General features: G+C 37.3%; 1 protein-coding gene across 1 annotated transcript; it reads right to left on the reverse strand.

Annotated features, from left to right (window-relative positions):
- Window positions 1-12,129: 12,129 nt before the first annotated feature.
- On the reverse strand, window positions 12,130-14,778 carry LOC145134269 (Radical SAM superfamily protein). Its single transcript, XM_079069141.1, has 7 exons — window positions 14,178-14,778; window positions 13,501-13,664; window positions 13,288-13,378; window positions 13,029-13,186; window positions 12,770-12,941; window positions 12,572-12,682; window positions 12,130-12,479 (listed from the first exon to the last, which is right to left on the reverse strand). Exons 1-7 carry the CDS (start codon window positions 14,592-14,594, stop codon window positions 12,405-12,407), a joined length of 1,188 nt encoding a protein of 395 aa, XP_078925267.1. The 5' UTR covers window positions 14,595-14,778; the 3' UTR covers window positions 12,130-12,404.
- Window positions 14,779-27,154: the final 12,376 nt, after the last annotated feature.

The raw sequence follows: 27,154 nt of genomic DNA on the forward strand, positions 1-27,154 counted from the left end.
TCTTTATTTATTTTCATTAAAGTTGGAAGGGGATGCTGATGTGTCATCTGATTTGCCATGCCTTGTCAACATAAATCAATTTTCTTTAAAAATAATGAATTTTTGTAAGGAAAAGAGGGAGACAGGTTTCGAACGCATGTTACCAATTAAGCTACAAGTCACATATGTATTATATCCTTCACATCTATATATAATCTTTATCTATTTTCATTAAAGTTCAACAAAAGATTTTTTCTGGGAGAAAAAGAAGCCAAGGAGAATCGATCCAACGACCTACCCCTCACAAAGCACGTCTGCAACCAACTAAGCTAGATCCATTTTGTGGTTTACTCTCTTCACAGTGGTATATATCTATTAAACTCTTAAGAAATAACTTCATTTATTATTATTATTATTATTATTAAAACGCAAACGTATATATAGTGATTATATGTATTTTGTAAAATAAAAAACGTGTATATATATATGAATAATAAATGTAATTTTTTTTTTGAAGTTTAGATATATATTACTGTTTTTTTTCGAAGTTTATATATATTTACGTTTTTAAATATAATAAAAATAAAAATAATAATAATAATAATAATAATAAATGCTTCAGCATTTTGAGCATTATATCGAATGTTGAGGAGAGTAATTAACAAAAAGTTAATAGTGTAGTGGAAAGTGGTTGGCATTTTTAGTGGTAGGTTGTGGGTTCGATTCCCGTTTTTCTCATTTTCAATGAAAAGCTTCAGCATTTAATACATTATATACAAAATTTAAGGGATAAAATCAAGATATGATGTCTAGCCTAGTGGAAAATATGTTTGGTTGTATGTGTGAGGCTGTGGGTTCGAATCCCACTCCCCTCATTTTCTCATTAAAGTCAAAATTTTGCATTTCAAAGAATATGTGGCATGCCACGTCAGCATCCACATCAGCCCTTGTCCAGTTGGCATGCCATGTGGCATACGTGGCCTGCTCAACATGTCAAAAAGGATTAAAGTGTAAGGTTTATCCGGTTTTTTGGGTTTTTTTATTCAAAAAAAAAAATTTAGGACTTAAATGTAACTTTTCCCAAAAAAAAAAAGATTTCCCTATTTTTAATCCAAACATTTTTTTTTAAATAAAATAAATAATAATAATAATAATAAATGTTACCACACTAGCTAATAAGCACTTTCATCAAAAAAATATGTATCGAGTTAAATAAACAAAATCTCAAACACCCCCTTAGACCATTTACATCGGTCTTTTAAACTCCTTGCAAATGAAAATTGAAAGTCCGCGTAGGATCTCCTCTTGCTATACTTGAAAGTAGAGTTGTAAACGAACTGAACGTTCAACGAACTGTTCGTGAACCGTTCGGCGGAAAGTTCGTTTATATTCGTTTATTTAATAAACGAATGAACATGAACAAAAATTATCGTTCGTTTAGTTAAACGAACGAACATGAACAATGGTCTCGTTCGTTCAATTATGTTCGTGAACGTTCGTTTATGTTCGTTCATATAAATTCATTTTATGTTCACATATGCTTAATTGTGTTTGATTACATTAGTGTATTATATATTCATTTATGTTCATATATCTTCAATTATGTTTTTTTTTATCTTTGTTCATATATGTTTGTTTCTTTATGTTCGTTTAGCATATTCACGAACATAAACGAACGAACATGAACAATGTAATTTGCTAAACGAACGAACATGAACAAAAAAACTCGTTCGTTTATCCGTTCGTGTTCGTTTATTTGTTCGGCTAACTTAAACGAACGAGCATGAACAAGTCTTGTTCGTGTTCGTTTACAGCCCTACTTGAAAGCCTTGCAAAGGCTCTAGTTGGTCTCACTATATATATTTAAATCATTTTCATATATTAATATGTTAGTTGTTAATATAATTATACATTAGATACACTTTAATTTATTTATTTAATCTACAAATATATTAACATTGATAATTGATAATTACACATTTTAACTTATTATATTTATGTTATAGCGATTCATACGTCGATGATCCTCAATTTTCTTTAATAAATTAACTTTATATATATATATATATATATATATATATATATATATATATATATATATATATATATATATATATAGGGTTGATATCGGTTGAGAACTCAAAGTTTCCTGAGAACCCGAAAACTAAAAGTGGAGCGTTGGATCAAAATTAATTCATTAAGGACATGATCGTCATCTTACCAATCTCATTTAATGTTTAATTTTCTGTGTTATTGAATATATTAATATAAAGTTCTAAAAATTTACATAATAAATCAAATTTTCAGATTTTTTTAAAACTAATATTTTTCGATTTTTTTTTTAAAAGTGCATATTTTTTAATTTTTTATAAAAAACATGAATTTTTGAAAAAAAAACTGCAATTTTTTTTAAAGAAAACTGTATTTTTTTCAAAAAAAAAACTGCAATTTTTTGTTAAAAAAAACTGTATTTTTAAATAAAAAAAACTGCATTTTTAAATAAAAAACTGCAATTTTCTTTAAAAAAAATGCATTATTTTTCAAAAAAACTGCATTTTTTTTTCAAAAAAACAGCAATTTTTTCAAAAAAAACTACAATTATTTCAAAAAAACCGCACTTTTTTAAAAGAAAACTGTATTTTTTTCAAAAAAAAAAAACTGCACTTTTAAATAAAAAAAACTGTAATTTTTTTCAAAACAAAAAAACTACAAGTTTTTTAAAGAAAGCTGCATTTTTTTCAAAAAAAAAACTGCACTTCTTTTTTTTTTAAAAAAACTATAATTTTTTCAAAAAAACTACATTTTTTTAAAAAGTAAATTTTTAAAAATCAATAAATTAAAAAGAAAACTAGAATATTTAAAAAAATACTCTTGTTTTTTAACAATAAAAATCAAAGTTTTAGGTGCATATACATATTTCTTATACTATAATATTCGTAAGTAAATCATAAAAAATCGCATTTTTATTAATAGTACAAGTATTTCATTCGATACAAACATAAGAGTGCGTTTGGTTGGCAGGAAAGGAATGGAATTCGAGGGAAAAGGATTTCAATTCCCTCGAATTCATGCGTTTGGTTGGACTTAGAGGAGGGAAAAACATTCCTAAATGAAATAAACTTTCCACCATATGGAGGAAAGTGAATTCCTTCCAAAGTTGGATGGAAAACATTCATTCTCCTAAAGGAAAGTGGCAGATTACAAAAATACCCCTTGTACTTATCAAAAAACCCACCACCACTACCACCACCACCATCACTAACCGCTACCATCGCTGCTACCACCACCCCCACCAGCCGCCACTGCCACTGCAACCACCAGCACCATCACCGTCGTCGTTGTCGCCACCAGCTGCCACTGCCACCATCACCACCACTTCCGCCACTACAATCAATGCCACCGCCACCATCACTACCACCGTCGCCGCCACAATCACTGCCGAAATTTTACTGTTTTTATAATTTTCATACTGTATCTTTACATATAAGTTAGAAAACAAGGTAAAATTAAGAAAAACAGGCAAAAAGGGTAATTATGTCATCTTACATGAATTTCAATTCCATTTCCTGCGAACCAAACAGAATCTGGAATTAATTCCAATTCCACTTCCTGCCAACCAAACAGCATATGGAATTGGATTCAAATTCCTGACAGATTCCTTTTCCAATTCAAATTCAAATTCCTTCAGCAACATTCTGCGAACCAAACAACACCTAATACTACAAGTATTTCATTCGATACAAAATAAAATATAAAAAATAAAAAATGCTACAAATTGCAAAGTGTTTTCATGTCTTCGTGTCAATATTTCCTTATTTTCTTCAATTTATCATTTTTCACATCTTCAATATTCACCAAAATTTCTTCCGAATCTACAAGAAAATTAAAAAAAAATGATTGATGCAAAAACACTCACAAAAATACATATGTGATTTTCATGTGATTAACATATGAATCACATGCGATTCACATATGAATCGCATGTGATTCACATATGAATCACATTTACATATGACATCATATCTAAATCACATGTAAATCACATGCGATTCACATATGAATCACATGTGATTCACATGTGAATCATATGTGAATCACATGTGATTCAAATGTGAATCATATGTGATTCATATGTGAATTACATGTGATTTACATGTGAATCACGTGTAATTGTGATTGACATGTGAATCATATGTAATTCATGTGTGGCCAACTTGTGATTTTCATGTGAATCACATCTTATTCATATGTGAATTACATGTGATTTACATGCGAATCGCGTATAATTGCGATTTACATGTGAATCACATGTGATTTTAATGTGAATTACATGTGATTCATATGTGAATTACATGTGAATCACGTGTAATTGTGATTTACATGTGAATCACATGTGATTCATATGTGAATTACATGTAAATGACATGTAATTCATATGTGATTTACATGTGAATCACTACACACTTATAGTCATGTTCAAGTTGTTGTTAAGAAAATGTATATGTAGATTGTGAATTATTGGTTACTGGTAAAAATATTGCCATCAACAAGAAGAAGAACAAGTGGCACCAATCTACAATACAGAAGGCCCATAGATGTGCCCACAACATGAACAACCTGATAAAAAAGAATAAACCATTTAAACCAACAAAACATCCAGAATGGAAAAAAAAAGATAAAGAGTAAAATTCACCTCAAGCTCAGAACAATCTGATTTCAAAGTCTCATTTGATTCATTGTTATATGAAGATGGGACAATTTTTTGAATTGTTTTTCCCTCTGAGATCGATCTGTAAATGAAAAACCATTAATAATCAATAGAGAAAAACATGTAACAAGATGCAATTTGATGATTGATGTGAATTACATGTGATTTACATCTGAATCACGTGTAATTTACATGTGAATCACGTGTAATTCATATGTGAATCACATGTAATTCATATGTCAATCACATGTGATTTTTATCTTGTTTTTGTTTTGATGGCTTTCATTTGATATATTGATAGAGTAGTTTCTTACATTTGATGATTGATGTGTTTACTTGCAGCCACTTGCCTTAGTATACCACTAGCTTTGTTGAAGAAAGCCATATGTACTCTAAAATTGCAAATAGATTCATTTTAGGATAAAGAAAAATGAAAAAAAAAAGAGCCGAAGTCTTGGGACCAAAATTGTAATTTACTCTAAAATTAAATACTATGAAATCTTAATATAGAATTATAAACTAAAATTTATTTTTGGAAAATAACATGAAATAAGTTTAACTTAAGTCTTGAAATATTTTAAAAACAATATTTTTTTAATTAACCGTGTATAAATAAAAGTAATTTATGAATGAAAATCATAATCACATTATCTGGAAGAATGCTCCATTCCATTCCCATGTTGCAAACAAACCTGATTTTCCATTCCATTCCATTCCCTCTTCAATTACACATATCAAACACAATCTAAAAGTAATTAATTAATCACCATAAAGAAAAGAAAAGAAAAAACACACAGAAGAAGCTCAACAAGGCGTCTGCATACACCTTCCTCAATCACAACTTGAATTTTATCATTTGTTCCATCAGATAAATAAGAAAATTTAGCCTACACCTGCATACACCTAAAAAAATATGCATATATTCCTGTTATTGAATTTTATCAATTGTTCTCATAAGCAAAGTAAGGTAATTCATCCTAGAAAAATATAAAATGATGGAAGTAAATGTCCTGTTCTTTTTACATTGGGGGCATTATTGGAAATGTGCAGGCTTTTTTGGAAGAGCTTGCATCTACAGAACGAAGAGCAGAAACAGAGCATGCTGCACACAATGCTACCAAGATGGTATTATTCACATGTCTTTTACTTTTTTCTTTCATACTCTTTTATTTTTCTTTATTTTTTTAAATAAAGTGATGATGATTTATATAATTAATTAATATTTAATAGGCTGCAATGGAAAGGGAAGTAGAACTGGAACACCGAGCTATTGATGCATCCACAGCCTTAGCCAAGATCCTGGTATTCTCAAGATGTATTTTTCTTTTGTGTCATACCTTATATTAGTTAAACCCTTTTAAATGTGGAATATACAAAAATTGATTTATAAAAATGATGATTAATGTGTAATAGTTTTGAATTGTGCTCTGTGTGTATTAGAGAACAACTGATGCGAGGACTGCAAAAGTAGTGGAGCTTGAGCAGAAGGTGGCACTACTTGTTCTTATAATTTTATTAAGAACAAGTACGAGATCATTCAAAATAATACTTGAAACTTAGAGTAAATTAGGGTTTTATGATGTACCTTCCTAGAAATTTAGATTCAGTTTCAACATAACAGTCGATCATCTGCTGATTAGTGGTGCCTTCACTGTCGGGCTTATCCATCACGATTATATGCTCGTAATCACATCCGGGGAACAGCGGCGCCATCTCCGTCGGTGGTCGATCACTGAAGCTCAAACCAATCCACATATACCTATTTAAAAACCAACGCTTATCTCAGGACAAAATTGAACTAAAAAAATGACTCCATTGCCAAATCAAACACCAATTGGACCACAATCAAACTCACCTTTGATCAATGAGATAAAGCCGCTCATCATCGAGGTCGGACAGACTCTGGATTGAACGGATGGTGCTGCTGCTTCCGAACATCGAGTCGTCCTCTGGCTCAGAGACCGGAGCGATCAGACCTCTGGCTGATTTATTAGGGCACGGAACTTCGAGTGGGACGAATGATGCAACCACCACGTTGTTTAATCTATCAATCATCGGGGGATCTTCAATGAAGGTGGTGGTTGTTGACAGAGGTAGGGTGGTTGTTGGAGGGAGGAGGGAGGCGGTCGACGAAGAGGGAGGATGTTGGTGAAGAACACGATACATTGAGAGAGAGAGAGAGAGAGTATTAGATCTGAGTGTTTAGGGACGTGATAATATAATACCTGATTTACCCTTGTGATATTTGTTAAAAACACATATACACCATTCAGACTTTTCTTAATTACCAGATTGCCATTAAAAATCTCAGACCTTAAAAGTTTTGATCTAATGGTCCACTTTTAGTTCTCGAGTTCTCAGGAATATATGAGTTCTCAAATGATCCTTCTTCTTCTTCTTCTTCTCTCTCTCTCTCTATATATATATATATATATATATATATATATATATATATATATATATATATATATATATATATATATATATATATATATAAATTGTTGATGTGGTAGTGGGGACCACTTTTGAAAGATGAGTGTTATTGTACTTGTAAGTAGTCATTGCAAAGTTGATGTGGCACAGTTGAAAGATTAGTGACATTCCACTAATATGGATAACCTTAGCACAAGAAAGTCCAAGTAATCTATGCACGTCATCAGATGTGATATTTTAATGTCGTGGTATTGGTATGAGTCCAAAGCTGAAAACACACATCTTGAACTAGCATCGACATGTACATCATGCCTAAAAAGTAGTACAATAAAAAAAAAGTAGGCATTGTTCGAGAAAGATTCACTTACGAGTTTTCCTTCAACAACTAAAGTATAAATGTATAAATACTTATATATTATTAGGATAAAACTGTAAAATTGGTCCCTTTAATATTTAAAAAACTTTGGATATGGTTCAAAAAGTTTTCAACTTTTATGGAAAGTCCAAAATCAGAAACTTTCCTTGGTTTTAGTCCCCGAAAGAGTTAAAATGATTTTTATGCCCTTTTAACTTCTTTTTAAATTTTTCTTTATTTATTTAAATTGTTTTATAATTAAAAAATTAAAAAATTAAAAAATGGGCCCTACAACACCCCAGTTCATCCTATATTTCCTCTCCCTCTATCGCTCATCAAAAAGTCATTGGCGTCATTTGCTCTCCATTCTCACCCACCTTTCCCGTCGAGAAGCCCTAACGTCGCCGCCCTAATGTCGCCGCCGACCGCCTAGATTTCTTGTCGTCCCTCATCGTCAGTAAGTATCTTACTTCTCATCGCATCTATTCCCCTTATCCTTTTTGAACCAATGGATTCACGTCTTGAAGATTGAAACCTGCTATCATGAAACCTCGATGGTAAAACCCCATTGTGGACATCTACAAGTTTTCTGCCATTTCATCTTCAAGAATCTACCTCCCAACCCCGTTGTCGGCATCCTCCCGTCATTTGTGCAGCCTCCTGATGATTGAATCCCACTGCAGGATTCCTAAACACAGCTCTGATGAAACCCCCTTCCACTTCAGGAGGTCAAATTAAACTTTGAACTATGTATCGCCTTTCTGGAGAAGTTCAGGTTTGTGAAACTCTAATTTGTATAGACAATTGAGATGTTCACATTGAATCAAAAGAAAAATAAAGTCGATGTGTGTATCAGAGAAAAAGAGGTGGTGAAAGACCCACACTTTCATATTTGACAATTGTTACTCCGAAACATGCTACGTGCATATTCATAAAAACAATATTTTATATTGATAAAGTGATTACAAACTACTGGATACAAACCAACTATTTCAAAGTGTTATATATTACATAACTTCCCAGGATTCTATAGATTTATACATATGGGAGTGCAAAATACAATAGTTTCAAACTATTCGAAAATCTTCTATCAGTATATAACTATACTGGAAGCTTATCTCCTGCAATTTGTTAAACATTGAGAGGGTAAGCGGTGCCGCTTAGTGAGTTCAATAATAGATACAATATAACGTTATGTCATATATATACTTCAATATGGCAGCAGCAAGGAGGAACAAGGAACAACAAAGGCATATGTGAATCATGTGACAAACTTTCCATATCAATCATTGATTTGATTCAAAGATATACAATCAATGAGACATAACAATTTCCATACTTGATATACATCAATAAAGCTTTGGCCCAAATGGCACAGAAGACATACAACTTCGGATTAACATTTTGGTAGATTTCAGGCTTATAGCCCTGTCTAACCTTCTGCCAATACCATAGAATAGAAGTCATTCTCTTACGGAGACATGTTCTACATGGCCAGAGGCTACATACCAGTACCAATGTGAATCTAAGTCCTTTCACTGATCACATGGTCAAAGGTATTACTTTGCTATTAAACATAGCGAATAAAAATAACACGGGAAAATAAACCGGAATAATAACACTGAAAAGCACATAGCACATATAACACATAACATACAATTGTTCCTATATATTAAACTCACCGTGAAATAACAGGGGGTTAAAATAGTAATTTGGGCAGCACTTCATTACTATAATTAGCTTTCTTCGTTGAAAACCGGAAGTTTTCTTGAAAACCGGGCCCTGCGAGGGTTGGGCTTCGAAACCGAAAAGATAAATTTTTCGGGCTTCTCGGGAATTTCAGGGCGTGTTTCGGGCGTCGGAATTAATACCGGGGCTTCGGGGGATGTCAAAGTAGTGAAAATATGGAAAAATGGTGAAAAAGGGCAAATTTCCAAAGTTTACCCGGGAGATCTCGCAGCTACTATTTATAGTAGCGAGGTCCGGATCCGAAGCGAGGGGAAGAAGGCAGGTGTCTGCGAGGCTCGGAACACGCGGCTGCTTGGGCGAGGCTCGGATGCGAGGGTCGGACAGGTGTGCGCTTCGGATTGGTCGGATGACGCAGCTACTTGCTTCGGATCGGGCTAGCATCCTCGGTCGAATCAGGAAACAACACGCTGGTCGGGCATGAGGGACGCATGCGAGAATCACGTGATGGACTTCGGACACCTGTGCGACACGCGTCACTTCTCGGACGCGCCACGCAGCTGCTTCAGACATGTGGCCATCTCAGAGCGAGGGTGACGTGGCTGGCACTATTCATGCGAAAATTCTCGAAAATTGTGCCCAATCTTGAAAAATCATAACTTCCTCATACGAAGTCAGATTTTGGCGTTCTTTTTATCAAAATTCTCGGTTTAATGAATACTACGACTTTCATTTAGATCACTAAGGCTAAAAAGTAGTTTATCAAAAACTCACTTTTTACGTCATTCGGCACCGTACCGGTTTTGTCGCGGATCTTCGATTGGTCATAACTTCTTCGTTATAACTTGGATTTCGATGAGGTTTTCGCCTACATGTTTCTAACGAGATTATCTACAACTTTCAATAATAAAATTTTACTTATTTCAAATTTTATATTTTCGCTAAATTTCACTATTTGACTTTTAATTGGAATCTCATAAGACTTCCAATAATTTATGAGTGATTCTAAACATAGTTTTACTTCATTTCTTGTAAAAACTATCTGTTAGAACTCAATACTCAATATCACATAATGTTTCATAATATTATTTACTTACAACACGATTTCAAAACGTGTATGTTACAGGTGGGTTTGGATTTGAAATCAGATGCAATGTGTTTTGGGTTTTGTGGATTCCAAATTTGGAACTAGAAAATAGATTCCAGGTGGGGTGATTCAACGCTACGGAGAGAGGGAAGCAAAGACCAGGTCGGTCGGTCGGTCGTGCTCGACTTTTGAAGAGTTACCAGCGGTGGGTTTGGATTTGAAATCAGATGCAATGTGTTTTGGGTTTTGTGGATTCCAAATTTGGAACTAGAAAATAGATTCTAGGTGGGGTGATTCAACGCTACGGAGAGAGGGAAGCAAAGACCAGGTCGGTCGGTCGGTCGTGCTCGACTTTTGAAGAGTTACCAGCGGTGGGTTATTTTCATTAGTGTCAAAAACCACCAACCACTGTGTTCTAATACCACACAAGTCAACTGAGTAGATATTCCTAATTTCTCAGGCTTTGTAAGCGATCATGAATTATGTGTGTGTCTTTGAGTTGCAGGTTTTGAATCATTAACTATGTATATTTTTTAGTTTTTAATGTATTTATATATGTGATTTGGTTGGGAGAGAGAGAGAGAGAGAGAGAGAGAGAGAGGTGGGGTAGGTAGGGCTGTAAACGAACTGAACGTTCGGCGGGAAGTTCGTTTATGTTCGTTTATTTAATATATGAACGAACATGAACAAAAATTATTGTTCGTTTAGTTAAATGAACGAACATGAACAATAGTCTCGTTCGTTCATTAATGTTCGTAAACGTTCGTTTATGATGTTCGTTTATGTTTGTTCGTTTAAGTTTATTTATATTCATTTATATTCAATTTTTTTATTATATTGCTATATTATAAGTTTGTTTATGTTCATATATGTTCAATTACGTTTTTTTTTTATCTTTGTACGTTTATGTTCGTTCGTTTATGTTCGTTTAGCATGTTCACGAACATAAAAGAACGAACATGAACAATATAATTTGTTAAACGAACGAACATGAACAATAAAATCTTGTTCGTTTATCCGTTCATGTTTGTTTGTTTGTCCGGCTAACTTAAACGAACGAACATGAACAAACCCTTGTTCGTGTTCGTTTGGTTCGTTTACAGCCCTAGGGGTAGGTTGTAATTTTACATTTTTTTTCTAATTATTTAAATGCTAAAATAAATAAATAAAATGTTAAAAATAATTAAAAGGGCAAAGCTAGGCATGCACAAAAAAACCGGTCAAAGGGTAAACCGGTTTACGCTGAACCGGTCCACAGTGAACCGAACCGGTTTGAGAACCGAACCACCGGTTTACACCCGTTCGAGATTTTAGTCGTTGAAACCGGTTTAGAACCGGTTTATATCGTGTGAACCGGTTTGGAACCGAACCGAACCGGTTTAGAACCGGTGTAACCGGTTTAGATAGGTTCGACTAATTTTTTGAGTGAACCGGTTTGAACCGAACCGGTTTGAGGCTGAACCGGTTTTGCTTGGCTAGGGAGTGAACCGAACCGGTTTAAAGAACCGGTTCGGTTTGAAAAATGAACCGGTTTGTGCATGCCTAGGCAAAGCTGACATTTCAAGTCTTTCAGGGATTAAAACCAAAGAAAGTTTCTTATTTTGGACCTTCCATACAAGTTGAAAACTTTTTTGACCGTATCCAAAAAAATTTAAAAACTACAAGGACCAATTTTACAGTTTTGTCTATTATTTATAGATAATTAATAATGTATAATGTATAAGTCAATCTATTGCCCACGTTTTTTCACTTGAAATATGCCAATAAATAATATACTAGTGAAATAAAAAAATGTATAAGTCATCATTTACCTATAAAATTTATTTATGTATTCTTTTGTTTTTCACTTTTTTGGAATAAAAAGAAGGTTAGAACATTGCATTTAAACGAAATCACTCAAAAACAATATATTAAACTGATTGACACCACGATCATACAAGCACCCATCTGACACCGTTGACATGTATAATCATTTTACATAAAATTAAACCGAAATCAAAATAATAATAATAATAATAATAATAATAATAATAATAATAAAAAGTTCAGTAAATATGAATAACCTGCCTGCATACGAACACATGTATATATATGTGTGTGTGTGTGAAAATCAAGAGCCAAGAGTTTTCAATATAAAGAATTTCAAAATCTCATAATCACAACGCGCTTTTGCTCCTCTCTTTCACCATAGTTTGAACAAATAACTCTCCTGCCCTATACGATGATCGTACCTAAAATAGTTCCAAACATTAACAAATAAATCACTTTTCCATAAATAAAAAAATAGAACAATTTCATAAAATAAAGAAATAAAAAATAGTACCAAAGGTCCACTTGCAACATAACGAAACCCAATCGACTCCCCATAATCTTTCCAAAACTCAAATTTCTCAGGTGTAACATATTCTTTCACAGTAAGGTGCAATGGAGTCGGCTGCACATATACATAAAAATTTCAACCATTTTCTTTCAAACTTATAAAAAATAATCATATAAAATAAAATAAAATAAATAAACTCACCTGTAAATACTGTCCGAGAGTCAAAATGTCAACATCTATGGCACGTAAATCAGCCATTGCTTCTTTCAATTCATCATCAGATTCACCAAGTCCCAACATGATTGAAGTTTTAGTAATCATCCCTTTTTTACTAGCCTTAGCATGTTTTAGAACCGATAAACTCTGTTCATATCTACACAAGAAATAGCAATGTACTTTCATTCAGTTGTTTATAATTGAATAGATTTTCAAAGTACAATGCCTTAATGAGAAAACTCACCCAGCTCTTGGATCTCTTACAATTCGTTGTAGTCTTTTAACTGTTTCAATGTTATGGGCAAAAACGTCTAATCCTGAGTTAGCCAACATGGATACAGCTTCCAAATCACCACGAAAATCAGAAGTCAAACATTCAACCATAATCTCCGGCTTCCTTGTCTACACAAAAATAGCAATGTGTACTTTTATTTATTTGTGTATTATTATTATTATTATTTTAAATTGTGGAAATGAGAAAAAGTTATGTATTGTATTTGTACCTTCATTGCTTTGACAGTTTGAGCAAAATGACCACTCCCACCATCTGGAAGATCGTCCCGGTCAACACTGGTCAAAACAATATAATCCACACTGCAAGATAAATTTCGAAAACATTTCTTGTTAGGAGAATTGATTTAATAAAAGTACTCAACTTTATACACCGTATTAGTTACAAAACAAATCTTTCTTTTTTGGCAAATTTACAAAATTACCCCCAACTAACAATGGCTTCAGCGGTGTTTTGTGGTTCCATAGGGTCTGGTGGGGCAGGGTTATTGCTGGTTTTGACAGCACAAAATCTGCATCCTCTGGTGCATGTATCACCAAGAAGCATGATTGTTGCAGTTGCAATACCATCTTCACCTCCATTCCAACACTATAACAAGAACATAAATTGTAAATTGGTATTAAAAAAATGTGAACTTGAAAGTATTTGCTTATTCCCATACAGATTTGAGTGTTCAAATGGATATATAGTTTGACTGAAGTACCTAAAAGAAAAAAGGCAACTTTGTTGAACAAGATAAAGTCAATAGAATATGTCTCAAATACTATTAAAGAATATGACAGAAAAAGGTAAGTTTGTTGAACAAGATCGATAAAATCAATAGCAAATGCCTCAAATACTATTGAACAATGACAAAGAAAGGGAAGATTTTTTAAACAAATCAGGTAAATCAATAGCAAATGCCTCGAATACCATTACATGATGATAACAAAAGTGATGTTTCTGAACAAAATCAACAGAAAATGTCTTGAATACTCTTGAACTAAAATAGAGAAAATGGAATTCTGTTGAACAAAATCAGTTTAATAGCTTTAATTAGACTGGAGATTATAACTAAATAAATACATTAAACAAGAATATGTTGAAATGATCGAGAGGTACCTCCCCGATATTAGGGCATTGTGCTTCTTCACAAACGGTATTCAGTTTAAGGCGTTCTAAAGAATCTTTAACCTCCAGATACTTCTCTCCTTGTGGAGCCTTTTGCCGAAGCCAACTCGGTTTCTTGACGTTCGGATCCCTACCCGTATACGGACCCATACCACCAGGATATGGCGGCGATTTAGTCGAAGCAGACGACGACATTAACGATGATGGGTTTGCAATATCATCATTAAGATCGCTCTTCATCGAAGTAATCGAATTAGAATCAGTAGAAGAGATGCTATTGCTGCTGTTGTTGTGGTTCTTGATTGAAAAACGTACATTGTTGTAATTTTGGGAAGGAGTTCTCGAATTTGAGGTAGAATTTGGGAAATTGTAAGAAAGGGGTGTCTTGAATTGTTGAATCAGCATCATGATTTGTAACAAAAACAGAAAGAAAGTAAGAATTTGAGAAAAAAGGAAAGATTTCTCTTGTTCTAAATTGGTGAATTGGAATAAGGATGGTTCGATTTCACTTTTAACAATCAAAGAGAGACAGAGGAGGCGATATAAACTATGAAGAACGATACGTAAGCAAACTGAAATTGAAGGCAGTGAGAGTTGTAGATATCAACTCATAGCAGGGTAGTTTGGGGTGACTAGGGTGAGCAAACCCAAATCAAAAAACTGAAAAACCGACTAAAATCGACGAAACCGAAATCGAAAAAACCAAAACCGAAGCAAAATCGACGGTTAGGGTTTAAATTTTCTAAAACCGAAAATGGGGTTCGGTTTCGGTTTTTTACCCAGAAACCGACCCATCCAACCCAAGAAACCGACTCATACTTAAAACCGACAAACCGTCCCAAGAAACCGACCCATCCAACCCAAGAAACCGACCCATACTTGATTGTGTTTTGGTTGTAATAGACTATTTCGGTCTTTGGTCGTAACTTGTAATAGACTATTTGGTTGTAAGACTCATGTTTTTTGAAGTATTTAACTTCTTGCCTCATTTCTGGAAAATGGGTTTAAACCTAAAACCCATGGGTTTAAACCCAAAAACCAGCGAGTGTATGAGTTAAACCCAAGAAACCGAAAAACCGTCCAAACCGACCTCAAAACCCAAGAAACCGAACTGATAAGAAACCGATCCTATTGGGTTCTGAATACCAGAAACCGACCATTTATGGGTTGGGTTGGGTTTGGGTCCCAAACCGACCCATGCACAACCCTAGGGGTGAGCATATCAAACATCAAGTAATACTAAAGTTGTAACGCCCGCACATTCGGGCTAGTCAATTTAGAGACAATGAGCATCAAAAATGAGTTTTTGATGGAAGATTATTTAGAATGAATAATCTTAAACAAGTATTAGTATATGTTACAAGGGTTCCGTACATATAAATAACGCCCAAATCTGACTTCGTATGAGGAAGTTATGAATTTTTTAAGATTTGGCATAGCAGTACACGGTCCGAAACTCGAATTTTAGTTCAAGCGGTTTTTGGCCTACACAACCTAAATGAGAGTTGAAGATCTCATTAATAGGAACATAACGATAAAAAGACAGACGAAAACGGAGTTCGTATGAAGGAGTTACGAATTTTTCGCGGTCATTTAACAGTATAATCTCCTCCTATTGTTAAATTTAAGATCTGTCTAGAATTAGCCGACAGAGTCAAAATGAAAGTTGTAGATCTTGTTTTTACCTACGCGTGGATATAAAGAACGTCAAAAACGAAGCTCGTATGCGAAAGTTACGGGGTTTAGAAGTCGGCAGGGTGCTGCTGCAAAAGGGGTGACGTGGCACAATATAGGCCACCCACGTTTTGCCACCAGAATGGTGACATGTGGCATGGACTCGGCAAGTCAGTACTTCGACTCGGCGAGTCGATCAGATTTCCAGCCTATAAATAGAAGTGTCGGGTCATGCCATTTCCTCACACCTTCAAACCCTTCTTTCTCTCTCTAGAACCTCTTTCTAAGCCTCCCTAACCCCCCAAAGCCTAGGGTAACTCCCTAGCACGAGGCGGAAGCCCCGGAGCGCCCGACGGCTCCGAAAAGAAGAGCCTTCTGCTCAGAAACTCTATTTCGGCGGAGCCCGGTTTTGAGAAAAAACCCGCTGTAAGTAAGCTACGCATACCCTATCTTTAGTATAACTTATGTTTCAATATAGTAATGTTATTAGGACCTTATAATATATATTTGGGCTATTATTATGAGTTATATAAGTGTCGTTATAATATCTTTTTAACCACTCACGGTACGGGGAATCTGGTTTAAAGGGTCGCATAGGGTTGTTGGATTTCAGAAGTGTTATATGCCAAAATGGTCCTGCCCTCCGGTGTTTTATGTCTGGCCCTTGTCTGTATATAGTGGTTGAGAAATATTGTTTCATGCTTATATAATAGTAATAATAGCAAGACTATTAATTAGTCTCGGTGAATATTAGACTAAACTCTAGTGGTAATGATACTAGGTTTTGTCAAAGGAAAATTATGTTAAGAGTAACGAAGTGCTGTCCGAGTGCCGAGTCACCACCTTTTCAAGTGAGTGCATAGTTACTTTCATCTTACACATAGATATGAAGGATTTTAATTACGTGCTATGTGTGCATATTATTTGAATACTTGTTGTCTATACTGGATGAACAATTTTATATATGTTTTAAATGATTTAAACTGTATATGTATTTTATATCTACAAAATGTGTTGGGTAAAACATGGGTAGATGAAATAGTTGTTGTGTGACAAAAAAAATGATGAGAGGTGATATAGACCATGAGATAAGGGTGGGAGGTGAACCATGAGAGAAGCCTTTTACCCAAGTGTTGGCCCCGTCATCTAACAGAGTATGGATGACAACCACATACTATTCTAGACAGTCCAGTGGAACACTAGCAGGCTCGCAACCTGTAGGTGTTATTTGAACTGTGTATTCACCAGCTGTACTCTAAAAACCCATTGACATGTATTGCGAGTGGATTCTCGAAAACGACACTGTCGATAAACGATATAAAAACCCATTGACATGTATTGCGAGTGGATTCTCGGAAACGATACTGTCAATAAACGAGATAACCCTGGCAGATGCGCCTAAAGGACTCTACCGACAGAAGCGCCTAATAGAGAACCTCATAACCCCGACAGATGCGCCTAAAGGACAATGCCGGCAAATGCGCCTCATAGAGAATGTCACAATTCTGGCAGCTGCGCCTAAGTGATAGAACTAGCAGCTGTGCTTGACAGCTCTGTCATTGACAACGATGAACTTCGTACCCATTCCTTAGGATAATCCTTAGGAATGAATGAATGAGAAATAGCTGCTTCTTAGGGTAGATCCTTAAGAGGAAAGAAGATAATGGGGATGGGTAATTGGGTTAACTGTTTGATGATTAAACATAATAATTATATTATTGTGGGTTGAAAACCCTATGTACTCACCAGGTTTCCCAACCTGATCCACTCAGTTTATTTATATCACAGGTGTTGATATGAAGTCACATTACACTGAGAGATTAAGGAGATATAAATCACTAGTGAAAATAAATGTAAGTTCTGTTTATGCTTATGTTTCTGTATTGACGATGACATCCCAATGTTTTGAAAATGAATAAAAATACATTTCTTCGGAAATGCTTTGATAACATTTTTATCATGTTTTTCTGGGAACAAATTCCGCAGCATTTTTATTAAAAGGATACTCTGATTTTTATAAAGCATTAACAAAATCGTTCTTTTTCTAGCCATGAACATGGGGATGTCACAAAAGTCGTAGAGGGGCGGCTTAACTGTTTGTTCAGCTACAAGGCTAGTAGGTATTTGCAGTAAGGGTGTTTAGGATTTCAGGGTTATATTGTGGATACTAGGACGTGCCTATGGTTATAAATTTTCCAAACGTGTTTATGATGATTTGTCGGGAGTGCCTCCTGATAAGCAGCTCGAGTTCGGAATTGATCTAGTCCCAAGTGTGGCATCAATAGCTAAGGCACCTTATTGTCTTGCACCTTCTGAGATGCAAGAGTTATCCACACAGCTGCAGGAGTTGTTGGACAAGGACTTTATCCGATCGAACATATCACTGTGGGAACACCTATCTTGTTCGTCAAAAAGAATGATGGATCACACAAGATGTCCATTGACTATGGGGAGTTGAACAAGCTCACGGTGAAAACGCATTATCCACTTCCAAGGATAGATAATTTATTCGATCAACTTCAGGGTTCATCTTGGTTTTCGAATATTGATTTGAGGTCGGGTTACCACCAGATGAGAGTCAGGGATGAGGATATATAGAAGACGTTCTTCCGGACTCGTTATGTGCATTACAAGTTCGTGGTGATAACATTTGGGTCCACCAACGCACTAGTGGCTGTAACGTCCTTTAAGCCAGGTAAATGTTGAATTATTTAATTTCCTTTTGCTTAGACATTTGGGCCCGAGTACGTTAGTCGTACATATGGTACGCCGGGCGTACTGCAAAGGATGCTTGAGGCGAGATGTCACCCACGTACACTGGGCGTACCCATGCGTACGTTGGGTGTACGTCAGTCAGGAGCAAACCCTAATTTTTAGGGTTTGCACCCTATTTAAGCACATTAAGTCCTTCAAATCATTCACCTTATCAGCCTCCATTGTCTCTTGATCCATATCTCAAAATCCTAACCATCTTGAGAGTGTTCTTGAGCTTATTGAGAGTTTTTGGGTGTTCTTTTGTGATTTTGAAGAAGAATGAACTTGGTGGTGGTACATTGTTGGAGTTGGAGCTTCAAGATCCAGGGCTATCTTCTTCATTGCAAGCTTTTGGAGGTAAAAAGTTCTTACCTTGTTGGTTCCTTGCTTAGATCTCTTTTGGTGGGTAGATTTAGGAGTTTTGGTCCCTTGACTTTATTCTTATGGAGTATGGACTACTCCAGACCATTTGAGTTGTCTTTTTTAAAAACTTAGGAGTGCATGGATTCATAAAAATCAGATCTTGGAAGTTAAAAATCAACCATGCAAGAGTTAGTGACCACTTAAGGGAAGTTGAATGCTAAATCGATGGTTTGGGTCCCATTAAGACATGCAGGAGCATAAAGTTTTCAACTTTATGGCTTAATACGCTTTAATGAGCTTAGATCTGAGGTTGGACGTTAGATCTTAACGAATTAAGACCTTAAAATTAACCTTTAGCCAACTTGGGCGTACTCCGGGCATATGTGGGTGTACGCTGAGCGTATGCACCTGGAGTCCCGATCCTGCGAAGCGCTCGAGTACCCCGGGCGTACTGATGGTACGCTTAGCATCCTCACCAAAGAGGTTTTTGGGCCTTTAGTTTCAGGCCACCTTGGGCTTAGGGATTTAGGCCCTTGTTGGGCCACAAGCCTTTTTGTAATCGGCCTTTTTGGACTTGGGCCCATAATGGGCATGGAATATCTTTTGGGCTTTGGGCTAGTTGGAATTGGGGCTTAGTGTGTTAGGCCCAATAAGGCAATGATTAAGTAGCCTTTTTACCCTTGAAGCCGGGGTTTAGGATTTAGACTCTCGGGTAGGGTTAATGGCCTAATTGCTAATAAGGGTTTTACAAACAATTAAAGTGGCTAACAAGAATGATTTACAAACAATTAAAGTGGCCAATAGAAATTGAAATTAAATCAAACAATCAATTAAGCATAGAGTTGATCAAACTAAACAGTAATCACAGTCAAACATCGTTCCTAATGATTAATCACATGAAAAGGTTGCGTCTTGCGAAACTGAAATCTAGGTTTTTAGCCTGACATGGCTAAAAACGAATTACAAGTAGTAGAAACGGAATCTAGACGATAAATCTTACTAAACAATGAAAAGAAATCGAATCGTATCCTTCAGATCTGCGTTTTTCACTTGAAAGTCTCCGAAAATCGCCTTGTAGTTGTCAGGAATCGCCAATTAGGGTTACTGGAAGGTTATATGGGTTTATTTATACGTCCAACAGTAAAAGCGGCATGCATGCGATCGCATGTACGGAAGTTGCGATCGCAAGTTTTTAAGAAAACACATATTGGGCCTTTTAAATGAAGTACGTTGCTATTTTGAGACATTTTGGCCTAGTTGCGATCGCATAAACATCATTTCTTCATCCATCTGAATTTTTGGCACGAAAAATCTCCGAAGTCTAGCTGCGAGCCAAACATGCGATCGTATGGAAAAAGTTGCGATCACATGGACAAGACATGCGATTGCATGCCTTCAATTTTGTCTATTTTTGAACATTATTCCTCCTTCCAAGTTGTTCTTGATCATTCCTCAACATCCTTCCTTCCAGTTAAGCTCCAAAGCATCCAATAACACATCCCAAACTCGCATATTCATCCATGTGCTCTAAATTAACCTGAAAATCATAACAAACGTGAGTAGTACGGGCATTCTAAAATATAATCATGAAACACACAATACATAAGAATAATCGGGAGTTAGTTATCTTTTTATAATAAAATATCGAGAAAATTGTGCTAAAAGATGCATGTAAAATGTATGTAACAATACTCGTGGGTCGAAGGCACCAATGTCGACCCACTAGATTATGTTAGTAGGATAATAATTGTTTTCATGACAATTTCCTGTATTGTCTGTATGTGTTTGATGTCTCTGTGACTCTTACTGATATGTTTATATGCTAGATGTAAGGGTTGAAATAGACCCAATACTAGTTGAAAGAGACCGAATGGGTTGAAATACACCCAGTACCGATTGAAAGAGATCGAAGGGGGTGAAATAGACCCAGTACCGGTTGAAAGATACTAAAGGGGGTTAAATGGACCCGATTATGTTTGACTGTTTTGTATGTATGGTATGGGTTATTTTGGGAAAGCTCACTAAGCTTTGTGCTTACAATTTTAAGTTTATGTTTCAGGTACTTCCAGCTCAAAAGGGAAGGACCCGACATGATTGCACCGCATCCGCCGATTTTTTTCACATTACGTGATTTTGGGATTTTGTACTCTGATGTTATTTTCACTATAATACACTTTTGGTTGTTTTGATATGATTAATGGATGTTTGAGAATGGTTTAAAAACAAAAATTTTATCTGAAATTTTCGGGATGTTACAGTGGCGTTCATGGACCTCGTGAACTGGGTGTGCAGACCAATGTTGGATCAGTCAGTGATTGTGTTTATTGATGATATCTTGGTCTATTATAAGACCAAGGAGCAGCACCGGGTGCACTTGCGGGAGTTTCTTAAGACTTTGAGGATGGAGAGGCTTTATACCAAATTCTCCAAGTGCAAGTTTTGGTTGCGCGGGGTTCAATTTTTGGGGCACCTCATAAACCAATATGGTATTTTAGTCGACCCAACTAAGATTGAGGTTGTGATGCGGTGGGAGGTTTTGAGGTCTCCATCTGAGATTTGGAGCTTCCTTGGTTTGGTTGGGTATTATCAGAGGTTTATCTGGGATTTCTCAAATATAGTAGTACCCTTGACTCAATTGACGAAGAAGATGGCTGCTTTTCATTGGGGGCCTGAGTAACAGGGGGGATTTGAGGATCTTAGAAAGAAGTTGTGCGAGGCACCGGTTTTGACCCTTCTTGAGGGTGTTGATGATTTTGTGGTCTATTGTGATATATCGATCACAGGGTTGGAAGTTATACTCATGTAGCGGGGAAGAGTTATTGTGTATGCTTCAAGGCAGTTAAAGCCTCATAAAGTGAATTATCTGACACATGATTTAAGGGTTATATTGTGGATACTAGGACGTGCCTATGGTTCGATATTTTCCAAACATTTTTCCGATGAATTGTTTGGAGTGCCTCCTGATAGGCATGTTCGAGTTCAGAATTGATCTAGTCCCACGTATGACATCGATAGCTAAGGCACCTTATCGTGTTGCACCTTCCGAGATGCAAGAGTTGTCCATACAGCTGCAGAAGTTGTTGGATAAGGAGTTTATCCGACCGAACAGTTCACCGTGGCAACACCTATCTTGTTCGTCAAAAAGAATGATGGATCATATAGGATGTCCATTCATTATGGGGAGGTGAACAAGCTCATGGTGAAGAAACGTTATCCGCTTCTGAGGATAGATGATTTATTCGATCAGCTTTAAGGTTCATCTTGGTTTTCGAAGATTGATTTGAGGTCGGGTTACCACTAGATGAGAGTCAGAGATGAGGATATACAGAAGACGGTCTTCCGGACTCGTTATGTGCATTAAAAGTTCGTGGTGATGACATTTGGGTTCACCAACGCACTGGTGGTGTTCATAGACCTCGTGAACCGGGTGTGCAGACCGATGTTGGATCAGTCAGTGATTGTGTTTATTGATGATATCTTGGTTTATTCTAAGACCAAGGAGCAACACAGGTCTAACGACCCAAAAACCATGATAAAATATTGCATTTTGAAAAAACAAGAGTTACAATCACCAAATTGTTCCAAAATAATCACATAGTGAAAATGTCAATTAATCAGAGTAACAATATCAAAAAGTGTGGAAAATACTGAGGGGAGAATGTTGTGTCATCACGTCGGACCATTCTCCCTTTGTACCAAAAGTACCTGAAACCACAAATATAAACTGTAAGCAAAATCTTAGTGAGTTTCCCTAAAGTACCACGTACCATACATAAATAAGTTAGTGCTATGGGCCAAATCATGGTCTTATAAGTAATTTCCTGCTGAGGGCCAAATCCCGCTCTTCCAATTAAGTGCCAAGGGCCAGATCCTGGTCTTTCATACAAATGTAAGGGGCCACATCCTGGTCTTTCATACAATTGCAGGGCCAAACCATGGTCTTTCATCCACATATCACAAACATAGCTAGCATCCTATATCACAAATAATGGACCGACCTTGGTGCCTTCGACCCATTGATACAGTGAGAAAACTCACCTCAGTCCGCTGATAAATAACTAGATGCTCGACTACAGAACCAGAAGATCCCACACTAAACACAAACAAATAACCCTAATCAAAAATTAGGTTATAACCCATAACCGTGGGTCTAAATCCCAAACCCAAACTCCTAGGATAAAAGGTCATTTTGCCCTTCCCATAATGGGCCTAACCAAACTTGGCCCAATAACAGAATAATGGTCCACAAGGCCCAACTCAAACAACTTAAGGTCCACTAAAAAAATCCTCAGGCCCATTCATACTTTAACCAAATCAAGGCCCAATCCTAACTAAGGCCCAAAAGTCCAAAGCCCAACCGCAGACCAAAAGCCCACAAAGCCACTGTGAGGCGTACACATTGTACGCTTGGCTTATTGCCAGTACGCGCAATATACCACTTGGTACGCCCAACGTACTGGGCTGCTTTCCACCCTAAGCCATTTAGTGCTTAATTCATTCAGCCATAAGGTCCAACTTTCAGATCTCGTCCATTTTAGGGTTCTAATACATAAAGTTGGAAACTTTAACCCTTAGCATGTCTTAATGGAACCCAACATCCATTTTTGTCCAAGAATACTCGTAATAAGGCCTCAATCTCATGCATGGACCAATAAAAACCATCAAGATGACATTTTTATGCATCAAGAACAACAAAGAGGCTGAGATCTAACATATCCAACTCCTGGAGTTGCTCAAACTCACAAGGAGAACCCATGGGACCAAATAAAGCTCACAAACTACCCTAAACTCAAACTATCATAAGGAATCATCAAGGTAGGAACTTTATAACTTCTCTAGATCCCAAAGTTGATGAAGACTTTGGATCTAAAAGCTCAACCTAAACAAATGTTTGGTCTCCAAGCTCCTTTTTCTTGAATACACACAAAAATGCCCCAAAATCACTTCCAAAGCTCAAGAACTCTCAAATGATGAATTAGGGTTTCGATGTGACGAAATGAAAAGGGAGGCTGATGAGAGTAGATATCCAAAGGCCATAATGATGTTTAAATAAGGTTCAAACCCTAAAAATTATGATTTGACCCAGGCAGACGTACGCCCCACGTATACTACGTACGTGGTTAACCCCCCGCGACCAAAGCGATCTCGTACGCGAAGCGTACCAAACATACGCCCAACGTACGATGAACAAAATTTGAAAAAAATCTCAAACTTAAGGGACCAAAGAAGTAGTACCTGGAATCGAATGTTACAACTCTCCCCCAATTGAGTTAGACTTCGTCCTCGAAGTCCGCTGGCACAAAAAAGTATGGGTAGTTCTCCCTCATCTCGCCCTCCGGCTCCCACGTCCACTCAGATCCCTTTCGGTGATGCCGTTGCACCTTCACCAGATTCACCACCTTATTACGCAGAGTCTTAGTTTTCCTGTAAAGAATCGCAATCAGCCTCTCTACGTAATTCAGGCGCTCATCCACCTGAATATCATCCAACGAAATCACTTCTGAATCAGCGGCTACACACTTCCGCAACTGAGACACGTAGAAAGTTTTATGGATCTGACTGAGCTCATCAGTCAAATCCAGTCGTATGCAACCCAGCCCACCCGGTCAGTAATCCTGAAAGGACCAATAAACCGGGGGCCCAACTTGCCCCGCTTCCGAAACCGGATGACACCTTTCCAAGGTGACACCTTCAACAGCACCAAGTCCCCTACCTGAAACTCGAGGTCCGAACGTTGTCGATCAGCATAACTCTTATATTGGCTCTGTGTGACCTGCAACCTGTCGTGCACATGTTGAATCAACTCTGTGGTCTTAAGCACCACCTCAGTGCTTCCCATGACCCGATGACCAACCTCACCCCAACAAACCGGGGTCCTGCACCTCCTCCTATACAACATCTCAAATGGTGGTCGATCAATACTGGCATGGTAACTATTGTTGTAGGAGAACTCGGCCAGTGGAAGGTAAGTATCCCAACTCCCTCCAAAATCGAACACACAAGCCGAAGCATATCCTCAAGCGGCTGGATCGTTTGCTCGCTCTGGTATAAGGGTGGTATGCAGTACTAAAATGCAATTGAGTATCCAAATCCTCGTGAAACTTCCTCCAAAACCTGGAGGTGAAGCGAACATCCCGGTCCGAGACCACCAAAACTGGCACCCCGTGCCAAACTACCACCTCCCGGACATAAATATCAGTTACCTTCTCTGTGGATATGCTCTCGGCAATTAGAATGAAATGCGCACTCTTGGTTAATATGTCCATGATGACCCAAATAGAATAAACACCACGTGTCATCCTTGGCAATTTTGTGATGAAATCCATAGTGATCTCCTTCCACTTCCACATGGGAATGGGTAAAGGTTGCATCTTGTCGTGGGGTCTCTGATGTTTGGCCTTGACTTTCCTGCAAGTCAGGCATCGCTCAACAAATCAAGCTATCTCGCTCTTCATACATGGTCACCAATAACTCAACCTCAAATCCATGTACATATGTGTGGCCCCTGGATGGATAGAAAACTTTGACTTATGCACCTCCTCAAGAATCGTCTATCTCACCCCACCTGATACCGGGATCCAAACTCTACCACACTGAGTCAACAATCCACGAATGTCCCTGACAAACAAGGGAATTTGCCCCCTGATCCGCTCGGCCTTCCAATTCTCCATTTTCAAACCCTCTACCTGAGCTTCCTTGATCAAATCTAACAGAGGCGAGGTGAAAACCATCCTCAAGTAAACATCTCTGATAGGAGTACTCACTGCCTTGCAGCTCAAAGCATCGCCCATAACATTGTCCTTCCCAGGGTGGTACAGGATCTCGCAATCGTAATCCTTTACTACATCCAACCATCTCCGTTTCTGTATATTCAAATTCGACCGGTCCATCAAATACCTCAAACTCTTATGATCGATGTAAATAGTACACCGAACCCCATACAGATAGTGCCTCCAAATTTTGAGGGCAAAAACCACGACCCCTACCTCCAAATCATGTGTGGGTAGTTTGCCTCATGAGGCTTCAGCTGCCTCGAAGCGTAAGCAATCACGTGACCCCTATGCATAAGAACAACTCCCAAACCCGAAATAGAGGCGTCGCAGTAAACCACAAACTCATCCAAACCCTCAGGGAGCGCAAGAATCGGGGCCTCACACAATTTCTGCCTCAGGGTCTCGAAAGCCAACTGTTGATCGGGCCCTCATCGAAAGGTCACATTCTTGTTTGTCAAACGGGTCAAAGGCACAACAATCTTGGAGAAATCCTGGATAAATCTCTGATAATACCCTATGAGACCTAAGAAACTCTAAATCTCAGACGCGGTCCTCGGGACCTCCCAACACATCATAGCCTCAATCTTGGCCGCGTCAACCAAGATTCCCTTCTGGTTGACGATGTGCTCCATAAACTGCACCTCGCGCAACCAAAACTCACATTTGGATAATTTAGCATAAATCCTCTCCCTCCCTAAGGTCTCCAACACCTCGCTCAAATGCTGCTTGTGTTGCTCCTTGGTCTTGGAGTAGACTAGAATATCGTCAATGAATATAATCATAGACCGATCCAGCATCGGCCTGCTGACCCGATTCATGAGGTCCATAAACGCTGTTGGTGCATTGGTGAGCCCGAATGGCATCACCACGAACTCGTAATGACCATAACGAGTCATGAAGGATGTATTTTGCACATCCTCATCCCTGACCCTCATCTGGTGGTATCCTGAACGCAAATCAATCTTGGAAAACCAAGATGCACCCTGAAGCTGATCAAACAAATCGTCAATCTGAGGAAGTAGGTAAAAGTTCTTCACCATTAACTTATTCAACTCCCAATATTCAATGCACATTCTATGTGAACCGTATTTCTTCTTCACGAATAGGATTGGTGCTCCCCACGGAGAGCTGATCGGACGAATAAAACCCTTCTCTAGCAGCTCCTGCAGCTGCATATACAACTCCTGCATCTCAGGTTGTGCCAGGCGATACGACGCCTTGGCTATCGGAGCCGCACCGAGTACCAAATCAATCCGAAACTCAACCTGCCTCTCAAGAGGCACTCCAGGAAAATCCTCGGGGAAAACATCAGGAAAATCCTGCACAATGGCTACCCTGCTCAACTCTGTCGTGTCCTTAACCCGCGTGTCAAAAACATAAGCTAAGAACCCAGAACAAACCTGA

This window comes from Lactuca virosa, chromosome 8 (genome assembly GCF_052849685.1).
Source record: "Lactuca virosa cultivar CGN04683 chromosome 8, Lactuca_virosa_CGN04683_v6, whole genome shotgun sequence".
NCBI classification, from domain to species: domain Eukaryota; kingdom Viridiplantae; phylum Streptophyta; class Magnoliopsida; order Asterales; family Asteraceae; genus Lactuca; species Lactuca virosa.